Source organism: Python bivittatus, unplaced genomic scaffold (genome assembly GCF_059951505.1).
Source record: "Python bivittatus isolate LINGU-HERP-01145 unplaced genomic scaffold, Pbiv_v1 ctg000700_np1212, whole genome shotgun sequence".
In the NCBI taxonomy this organism is placed as follows: domain Eukaryota; kingdom Metazoa; phylum Chordata; class Lepidosauria; order Squamata; family Pythonidae; genus Python; species Python bivittatus.
Window position 1 is genome coordinate 2,345,551 of NW_028277098.1, and position 11,092 is coordinate 2,356,642.

General features: G+C 39.9%; 1 protein-coding gene across 1 annotated transcript in view; it reads right to left on the minus strand.

The window, feature by feature from the left end:
* RXRG (retinoid X receptor gamma) overlaps positions 1–1,443 on the minus strand; it is a 43,795-nt gene extending 42,352 nt beyond the window's left edge. Inside the window, exon 1 of the mRNA XM_007439844.3 lies at positions 1,069–1,443. Coding sequence (XP_007439906.3) covers positions 1,069–1,117 — 49 coding nt within the window. The 5' untranslated portion in view covers positions 1,118–1,443. The remainder of the gene's footprint in view (positions 1–1,068) is intronic.
* Positions 1,444–11,092: the final 9,649 nt, after the last annotated feature.

The window sequence follows — 11,092 nt, forward strand, 5'->3', positions numbered from 1 at the left end:
ACATCTCTCTCTATCTCTATATTTCATCCTCATAAAATTAAGTACAAGATGTGACAATATCATTTTATTGTTGTTGTCCCTATTAATTGCACGCTGTCATGCCATGTAGTACATCTTCCATTTTCAAAGAGGAAGGGACCAAGACGTAGTGGAGAGGTCAGTCCAAGCCCCTCAATTATTAAGCTAACATTTTAGATCCAACGTTGGGAAGAGATCTGTAAATGCAGATCTTTGATGTCTCAGTCCAACAGTACATGTGTGTTGTCAATTTCCAGCTCTTATATGAACGCAATGGTTAGGCTGAACTTTGTTTTTTGAGGCAAGCAAGTTGCATACTGATACAGCCCATTGTCCTATCTTGGTAAATTTAAGCCAAACAAAGTCATAATACTCTCTTCTTTGCTTGCACTCTTGGGACTTTACTGAGGAGCTATACCATTATGTGGGTTACCCTACTTCAAGCTCACAAGATTGAATACTCACCCATAAAAATTAATGAAACCCTTCCAGATGAATAACTCAAATCTTTTCCTTCCGATATGTGTTTATGTGTGTCTGAGAGAGAAATAGAGAAGAGTGCATCCTATACAATATGAGGCACCAGTTTATCAGTACAATGATTGACTATAGACTCTATAAAGGCTGCAAACAGGCTTACAAGGGTTAGAGAAAAAGGGTTTGGATGAGGTAAAAAAAAAAAGCAAGCAATGACTTTTATTCATGCATTTCTGACAACTATTGACAGAATTCCTATGAGATTTTAAGATTATGGTGAAGCATAATTCAACTGAAATTTGAAAAATAAACTCACAATATACTAACTAAAAGCAGTGCCTTGCATTAATTTTTTTTTAAAAGTCTACTGATCTCCAGTAATATAATAATGAAGGAGCATCTTCCCAATGAGAAAGCTTGGTAGGTGTAGAAACTTCATTTTCTTTTCCTCAACAGGAACATAAATCCAGTGCCTGTTCCCATTCTCCCACCTTGCATTCATCTGTGCACAGGTTCCTAATTCACTATTTGTGTTGAAGACCTGAAATCTGGAATTGTGCATGAAATACTTACTCACAAAGTCTGTATGAAACTTCATGAAGTGTGGATGATTCCCGTACATGTTTAATCTTCAATCCATCACCTCACTAGAACAGCAACAGTGCTTCCAGCTTCAAAAAATCCTTAAAACGTTCTCCTCTCCTGATCAAACCTGACCCAAAGACAGTGGTTGCCAGCAATTCCAGGGTAGAGCAGCCCTCTCAAGTGGAGAAGAAATTATGTGGAAGCAAATCCTGCTTAACCACAAGGCAGCAATAGCAGCTACTGGCTAGCTAGTTAGAAACAGTTGGAGCTGCTGCTTCTCCCTCCCTCCCTCCTTCTCTCTGCCTGCAGCAAACTTAAGAAAGGCAAAATCTCCCTCATATGGAGCTTGATTCTTACTTTGTGCTATCCTGGTAACTGAATTCATCAGTGAGAAGACCAGCCAGCGTGTCACAATACTGGTATAGGTCACAAATCAAAAGCTGGGGGAATTCAATGAGAAAAAGAATGGGTTGGGCATTATTCAATGTCCTCGTTTTTTAAAAAGGTCAGTGCTGTGTGGAATAAGTAATAATGACATATGGCTAAAGTTATATGTAGCTGTTTCTGTGCTGATCTCAGTGAGATACAAATTAGATAATATTATCAAATATCTTATAGGGAGCTTTTTAAATGTAAGATTGTGACTTTATTTTGGCATTATCAGCATTTGTTAGATGGACTTCTCTGTCTAACAAGAACGAACAGCAACTAACAAGTGAATCCTTTTCCATTGTGATTTGCATCTGCATACTTTGAGGAGCCAGACCTGTTGAATTTCTTAATCGATTAGGTACCTTCAAGTTGGTGTTGATTCTTAGTGACCACTCAGCTAGACCTTCTCCAGGTTGATCTGTCCCCAACCTGACCCTTCAAGTCTTCCAACAGTGCACCTATTGCCATTATAATCAGTTCAGGACTTCAAAGTGATTCCTGATGTTCTCCTTGAAAAGGGTGGGTGTATGCTCAAAACCATATCATGAAAACTGGTTGGTCTCTTATTCCACTTTACCTTAACCTGGAACTTGCAGAACATGTTGAGTATCATCCAATCTGAGGAGCCTAACATCTGGCACTGTATGATCAATAATTTTATCTTGTCTATTCATGTGGTTTTCTTGGTAAAACACAGGAGTGGTTTACCATTGCCTTCTCCCATGCAATATGAATTTGCCATTGTCATTAAAGTGATCATCCACCTCCATCATCTTCTTATACTTCTGCTGCCCAATGTAGGTGCCTGCTTGCTTTAGCTGAGTAGCTGGGATCTAAGATTTACTAGGACTGTCCACCCCTCTGTGGCCATGCCAGTTGCCAAAAAAGAGCACAAGTTCTTTTGTGATAACTTTTTGAAAATAGTTAACCACTTTTTACATATATGCTTTCTGTTTTGGGCCAGGGTTTTTGGACTCACTTTTGAAATGAACTGATATTTTCCTGTTGTCTAGTATATTTTATGAGAACCAGCAGCAATGGGTATACCACTGAAAAACCTGAATGGCAAGGTTGGGGGCAGATCATTCTGGGGAAGGTCTATCTATGTAGCCATTAAGAGCCAACACCAACTTGATGGAATATAATCAGTCAATCGATCAACCATTAACCATTATATCTATTTTGATATAGATTTTGAATTATTCTAGAAAATTGATCTCCAAAATTCATGTATTCTGAGGTAGAAAATGAAAATGACCAACAAATCTCTTTGTTGCATTTAACTATAATATTAATAATTGCTTATTCTGATTATTAGTCAAATAGATTGCATTAAGAATTTTCCATATCAGATGCGCCATTAATCTGCCTTTAATAAATCCTGTTTGGTCTTCATGAACATATTTGGGAAGTAAATTAGCTGTCCTGTTTGCTAATACGCTTGCAAAAATGTGGTCATTTTTGTTAATTAATGTTATTGTTCTATATGAGTCCCTAAGATCCATTTTTTTAGGTTTAGGTAAGACATTTGGAAGACCTTAAGGGCCAGGTTGGGGACAGGTAATCCTGGAGAAAATCTGAAGCATAGAAGTGAAGGAGAGGTGCAGATGCTTCAGGTAGCATTACCTTTGAAGAAACAGGTAACCATGTCAAGCAAGGAATGTGCATTCTATCTTTTTTTTTTTCTGTGTGGTGCTAAGTTAAGTCTAATTGTGTCTAATTGTCTGTACAAACAGAAAATTGGGTTTTAGGTTAGCCCTGACACAAACCTTAAGTAGGTTGAAGAAGTTCTATTGTCTTCTCTACAAACTTTTTAGGATTTGTAATTATGTTTTGAACCTCCTTCTGTCTCTTTTGTAGAAAGATTCTGTCTGGAAGTGAGATATTTGTAGCAAACCACCACCATCTTGTGATTTCCCTGAAGTATTGCATTTTATTTTGTAACTCTCCTTTAAGCTGCTGACCTTCATTGGACAGCTTTATCATTGCTAATATTAAATATTAAACCTGAAATAGTCAAAGTTAAAAGGGAGTTTTATATTTTATCTTAAAAACATTTGGACTATTTTGTTTATTTCTTATGAGACTGAATTGTCTCCCAAGGAAGGGAGAATCCTCCAGCCACACAATTCTAAGCTGCACAGCCAGGAGACTGCACTATAACAATTATTTCCAGTTTTTATTTTCTTACTTTTTAATTGCCAGGAAGGTAGCACAGGGCATGAGAACCCTATTTCTCTTACATGTGAGGCACACCCTGGAAAATAGCTGATGGCAGCAGGAATTACCAAGCTGCCACCCAGATCAGGAGGCATACCAAGCTATGAAGACCCGAGGGGTTCTGAGAGGGGATATTTGAGACCTCTAGTCTTCCATTTTATGGGCTCAGCCATTCTTCTACAGAATCTATTACTGTATTTGAGGATTATCTCTTCCCATCACTAATAACATCTGCCCCATCCTGCCATTATTTCTTAGTAACTAAACAAGAAAACGTGAATAAAAAACACAGAACCACAGACCACCAAAGGTATATTGGAGGACCTGGTCAGGAGTGAGTATCTTCTAAGTAGGCTCGAAGGAAGTTATTTTTAAATTGCTTTTATAACAGAAAAACCTAGTAAGGAAAATTGAATATGTAAATATGGTTTGGAGTAATAAAAGTGAAGGCTCCTTCATCTTGAGTTCAACTCAACTGACACATCCATGCAGTTTTTGTGGCAACAATAATAGAATTATAGAATCATCGGATTGAAAGGGTCATTGGAGGTCTCCTAGTCCAATCTTCTGCTCAGGGCAGGAATCCTCATTCTAGCATACTATCCCAGACAAATGGCTGTCCAATCTTTTCTTGAAACCCTCCAGTGATGGAACACCCATGACTTCAGGAGGCAGATTGTTCCATTGCTTAATAATTCCTCCTTATTTCAAATTTGGATCTCTTTCTGTTAAGCTTCCACCTGTTGGTTCTTGTCTTACCCTTGGGAGCTATGGAGAATAAATCCACACCCCTTCCCTGTGACAGCCCATCAGTTATTAGAAGACTGCTATCATGTCTTCCCACTTCCTTCTCTTCTTTAGGCTAAACATACCAAGTTTATTTAACCACTCTTCATAAGATTTCGCTTTCAAGCCCCTTACCATCCTTCTTGTTCTTCTCTGCACTCTTTCTAAAAAAGTGGTTTGCCATTACTCCTTTCAGGATGTTTTTGACTTCCCAGTCAAGCCCATGGCCCTAGATTTCCTGATAGCCCCCCCCCCCATTCAATTGCCCAGCAGGCCAAACCAGTGTGGCTTCTGACCCAGAGCAGCTAAGCCAGGTGCTGACACTTGCTGATAAGAGGAAATATTAAATATCTGTATTAAAATGGTATGTCCTTGATTATACAAAAGAGCAAAACTGAAAGGGAAGTGCCTATGTGCTACCTGTTTCTGCCACCAAATTTATCTGTTGCAAAAGCACAGAAACGAAATATAAGTGGGGCAGTAGATGGAGTCTAGGATTTATATATGTATGTTTTCACACAGTTTGATTTCAAAGGAGCCTGATTCTTCCTTCTGCTTGATGTGCTTAGAACGGGGGTGTTAAAGAGGTACCTGCTGAAAACATTAATGAAATTAACCACAGGAACCCCAGCAACTAATTCAATTACCAAGAGTGACATGTTAAACCATGACATCCTAAGAACACATGCAGAATATACTTCTCCCCAAGTACTCATCTGCTAAAGCATATCCTTACTAAGACAGCTCTTCCTATTTTGCTCTTCCTAGTTTAGAACCAAACTCTCCAGCTACAACTCTCCAGTACATAAATAAAATAATATCCTAGGAAGATGTTAAAAGTTTCCTACCTGAGAAAATGCACTTCCAGAGCAATCTGTCCCCAGAAAGCAAGCCAATTCAGAGGGTATTTAAACCTCAAGAGATCTTTAATTATAATGCTAAAACCTTAATGAGACAAGACACTAATGAGCAGCGTCACTGAGTCATCTTAAGCCTACTTAAGAATCTTCAACAGATGTACTTTATTGTAGGTACAGCTGCCTATTTTTCCTTGTAAATTGCTACCATCATCGGTCACAGATGATAGTATTTCTAACACAAACTGGGTAAAAAAGGAGCAGCTTAATTGTTTTGTACCACTTCATATTCAATGTTTATGTGTGTTAGCAAAGTTTTCACTACCTATCACTGCTGAAGCTCTACAATGTGTCATAATAATATTAGGACTAATATTAGTAGTCATATTATTATATTAACGTATTAGTATCATATAAAGATATGGGTCCTAATATTAGTCCTAATAATTAGGATTGCAACTCTTTCTTTCCTTCCTTCAAATTAAATGATAGATAGTAACTTACCATTCTTACAATCTTCTTGTTGTGGTTAGAATTACACTATGTCCAGTTTCCACAATTATGTTTCTCTTTATGATTTCCCCCTTTTGTGTACACCCACAAAATTAGTCAAGAGGCAGAATAGTCCAGTGGCCCTGTTCTGCTGGCAGCTAGCTAATATTGATGCCACATCATGATACTAACTTGGTTAGGAGCAAGTACTTTCAGAGAAGAAAAATACAGTGTTTTGTACTACAGAGAACTTGCTCAACAAATCTAACACTCATTCTCTGCTCCACCAATTAAAAAAATCTAACACCTATGGCAATGTCATGTTGAAAGTATCCACAACATAAAAGGAACCAATTCTTGCATGGAAATTGAGAAATGCCACTCTGATTTCACTTCTTCTCAGCATGTACACGAAACAATCCGCCAGACATAAGGGTTATTCCATAGTGTCATCCTCAGTGTTAGCACTTTCAGCACAAACAGTGTGAGTCCAGCAAGTGATAGATTGGACAGAAGTTCACATTCCCTGTTCACCACTTTCACTGCTGAATACTCAGGAGGAGGCAACCTGAGCAGCTGCATACTTTTATGTAAGAAATATGCAAAATGGAAATGTTAGCAACCTCAGAGTAAAAAAGCTGACATAGCTTTTGCTTGAGATTTTTTTCAGTTGGAGTTATTGGAAACCAATCCTCTGAAATTTTGGATGCAAAACATGGGCACCGTCCCTGAGTTTCAGGTATAATAAACCATAATGCTGGCCCCCATTTTTTTCACTCGTTTGCAGGCAATGGTAGGTGAGTATTTTTTGTAATCTTTCTTGGATGTGGCAATATCAGTACTTAACTCAGGTAATGATAACATTGGCAATCCCCCTAGTATCTCAAATGCCTCAGGGTCACATTATTTATTTCATTTAATCAATTTATGGAAAAATATTTGAATACCATATTATTTATTTATTTATTTATTTTTCAGATTTATATATGCCGCCCATCTGAGGCTACCCAATTGCTGCTGTTGAAAAAGTAAGTAAGTACGTACTAAGTAAGACACAAGGAATCATTTGGGACCAACTCCCTGCTCCCCATCACCCCAGTTTGATTTTTTTCCTCAAAAAAATATTTGCACTGTTTGTAGTTGCATTCTATTCCAACTTCTTGACATTCATGCTATTGAGCAGAAGGAAAGGTAATGGGTTTTGTGGGATTCTCTGTTTCATCCAAGTTCTCCATTCAATGCTTTGTGTTCACTCAGACTTCTCTGTGTTTTGCTTTCCAGCACTGTGTGAGAGAGATTTGTTCCGAATATGATCGGAGTTATTCAAGAAGCTGCCCGCGCATTCATTCGGTCTCAGTCTCTGGTTGAACAATGCACTTTTTTTCCTAATAGCGTGAAAGGGGGGGGGGGGAGAAAAGAGAACCACTATAATGCTGAGATATATCCTGAGGCAGAAAACACATTCAGAGCCCTGGCAGGGAAAGCTGAGTCAATTAGATGCTCTCTGTGCCACGGGCTGCCAACAATTCCATCTTTTGTGTGAGCAGAAGAATCAGAGCCTATGTGCTTTGCTAAGTCTTCCTTGCCAGAGAGGAAAGGTCATGAACAGGCACGTAATGGAAAAGCATGAGGCAAACTTTCCCGAGAAAGAGGAGGAGAAATAGCCAGTGAGATCTCTGAAAAGGGACCTCTACTTCTTGGTTTTCAGAGGGGGTCATGGGCTGGGTGAGACTCCTCCAGGCGGGCATGGGAAATTGCACAACGCAGGCCTGCAAGATATCTTTGGGCAAAGCAAAATCAAGGAGGAAGTCCAGACAGCACCATAACATCTTCCAGTCAGCAAGATAGAATGTAAAGCACATTTTAAATTATCCATTTAACTTCTGCTGTTGGAAGAATCTGCTAGACCTCACATGTCTTTTTCAGGGATAGTTTGGAGAACCAGATTAGCAACATTTCATAAAAACACCTCCCCTAATACCCTGAGTTAGCACAAAGAGGAAGAAAAAGCAGATTCCTAAGAGGCCAGCTGCATTCCAGATTTTACTATCAAAGTTTGAAGCAGGGTAAGGAAAGAAAAGCAGAGGGACTGACTAAGAAGGGAGATCAGTGCAAAGTTCTCAGGAAAGCAAAGAGTTTTGAATCATATTTTTACATACTGTAGTTGGGCTCAAGCTGGACTTCTATTTCTGATACTACTGCTTGGATGAAAGTAGAGGAGGAGAGACTAAAATCCCCCTCATTGTGGCAAGGGGGATTAAAATCCCCCTCATTGTGGCATTGTTGAATAGGAAGGAGTTGGGAAACCTGTTTCCTCTGGCCAGTGGTCATAGCCAGGTTTGTCTTTCATTGCCTGCAGTCGCCATTTGGAGAATAACATCAAGACTGATTTGCACAGCATGTTAAGCAGAATGGGGTTGGATGGCTTGTGCTCCAGAGCGTGTTGTATTGTGTAAACTGTGCAAGTGAGGTTAATTTAAGGTTTATTCTGTTCTATGAACCCAGATAACTGGATTAGATCAGCAAACCATGGTAAAGTAAACCATGAGTAAAGTGTTATGCAAATACAGGGCTCTTCCTTATGCCTGCACTAAAGTGCTTCTTGCCAGCCGGTTCTTGCAGTCCCCAGACAAATCGGCGGAAACACTGGCTGAGATCCTTTGCCCTCCTCTCATTGCTAAGCCAGTTTTGCCTCAGTAGCAAGGCCAGCAATTGGTGCTCTCCTTACAGTGTTGGTGTGAGACAAGTTAGGGAAAGGGACTGGTGGATTCCCCTGACGTCATCTGCACTAAACTAAACACCTCCAGCTGGTGGAAAAGCATCCACCAATTGCTGCTTTTAATGTGGGGAGGAGGCAGGTTTTGACAGGTGGCAAGAATGCTGGCTGATGCTTTGGCTTTGCAGAAATGTTTTGTGCAGGTGTGCTCAGATCAACTCAAATGGGCTCCTTCTGGACATGGACTTTAATACCAGTCTTCTGTTTATTTCTAACCAACAGAAAAGAGCTCAATAACAGAAATTCTCCTAAAGCAGAAGAAAATATTGATGAAGTGAAGACCAATGTACAAGAAGGCGGCTGAGCAAGGGATAATAGTACTACGTAGGTAGTTCATCCCAGTAGATCTGAATCCCTGGAATGTGCTGCATGGCTTATTCCTGAGACTTGTTAGATTTGAGAAACCCCAACCTTTGCAATAGTGATTGAGAATATGATATGCACACTGTGGTCTCAATATGCTTGTAAACTGAAAGAGAGTTCATATTCTCTAAACAAATGGGAACAAAAATCACTCTTGTCAGGAGGAAGATGGGGAAGAGATTGTTAACATCATCTGCAGAAAAGCTTGAATGGACCCCCACTTTCTGAAACTCCAGTTTTAGGTTATTTACCACAATGTCCCTTCCCCTTCACTTTTTTTGTACATCCATGTATACCTGCCCACCTCCTTTCTGTCCCTCTTCTCACCTCCCTCCCTGAAAGCAGTCCCAAGACAAATTGGGTTTTGTCACAATTTCCCAGTGAAAAAGTAGATACACAACCCACTAGACATGACCAACAGGGACAGTGAGGGCAAACAATTCAGCCTCCCTGCCCACTCTTCTCTCCCTCTCTCTCTCATGCATACATTGATCTGCCTCCTTTCCCTCCTCCCCCTCCTGATTTACATTCAGAAAGTACAGCCAGCCTGTCTTGCCCTTTTCCACACCCTTTTTTCCAATATGTGATTCCACCCGACATGCAATCATGCTGAAGGTCCATGTGCTTGCACACCGGCATATAAGGAGTAGCACTCAGTCCATGGAATGCTAGATCTCCTTTGACAGATCTATTGTTCTTCCATGCCTCCATGAACAAAATGGCTCTGGAGGGAAGATTCCAGGAGGAAGGGGGCATGTTCAAGCAACCTCAATTGGCAAGCAAGAGGTCAGCAGATCCCAAACCATGCCCATGTCATTGCCATTGTTAATCAGAAGTTGCCAAATGTTTGTATGGTAAGTGTAGTGCAGGATAAGAAGAAAAACACTACTTTAAATCTGAAACTGCTAAAAATTAATTTGGGCTGCCTCTGCAGAGGGCTGGGAATGAGATGAAGATGTTGAAGAAAGTAATAGTAAGCCTCTTCCATATTACAGTCAAGAAAATGGCATGGGTATGCCCATAAAATCCCCAAGAAGGCAAGGAGGGCAAGGGCCCTCTGCATCTCAGGGGGAGGCTGTTCCATATGGTAGGTAGAACTTCCTAGCCTAAAATCTTTAAGATGTACAGATGCCTGTGAGAACTGAAGGTATTATTTGGAAAAAAACATCATGTTCTTTGACTATGATTTAAGTATATATTGCTTGCTACTAAAGAAAATCTCCTGGGAGTTAAGATATTCCTGTGAAAATAAAGAAAGAAAGAAAGAAAGAAAGAAAGAAAGAAAGAAAGAAAGAAAGAAAGAAAGAAAGAAAGAAAGAGAGTATTCATCTGACTAGCCTGCAAAGTCTAGAAGAAGTACAAAATGATGCAGGAGGGAGCTCTCTCCATGTCTGTGCAAGATATGTCCTGACTGACAGGTCTTTTTTTCCCCCATGAGATTGATAGTCCTATGGTGTGCATGTGGGCGCCTGACTGTCTGTCTATCCATCCACCATCCATCCTTCCTTCTAACTGCTTAGATGGTGGGGTATAAGAGGGGAATGAGATGTAATGGGAGGGAGCAGCGAGAGTCCCAAACCCTTTCTTGTCACACGTTAGAGTGACTGATGGCTGTTTTTCCTGCCATCAGCGATGCCAGGCGGGAGAGAAAAAAAGCCAGGGAGTCCTCCAGCTGCTGCTCTGAAATTGTCCCATATTAAAGGTCATGAGGACAGCACAGATTGTGTCGATATGCTTTTCTGCCACTACAAGGAGTCAAATAGTGTATTTTTTTAAGAAATTGAAAGTGGCACATATAGACAATTCCCATATGGCGAATATACACTGATTTCTGGAATTCTTAATCTCCTATATGGTTAGGCAAATCTTTTAGACTTGGGGAATGTTAAAAAGACCTGACTGATGAGAGTTGATCACTGGGGCCAATAAAAGAATAACATTTGTTCTATCTCACTGTCTCAACTGGAAGAGAGTGGGAAGTTCTGATATAAAAATAGTAACTGTTGAGAGTTGGCAGTATTTTAGATTATGAAATACAAGTTAGCAAACAGAAAAAGGTAGCAAGTTCTGCCCTGAGAAGAAAAAA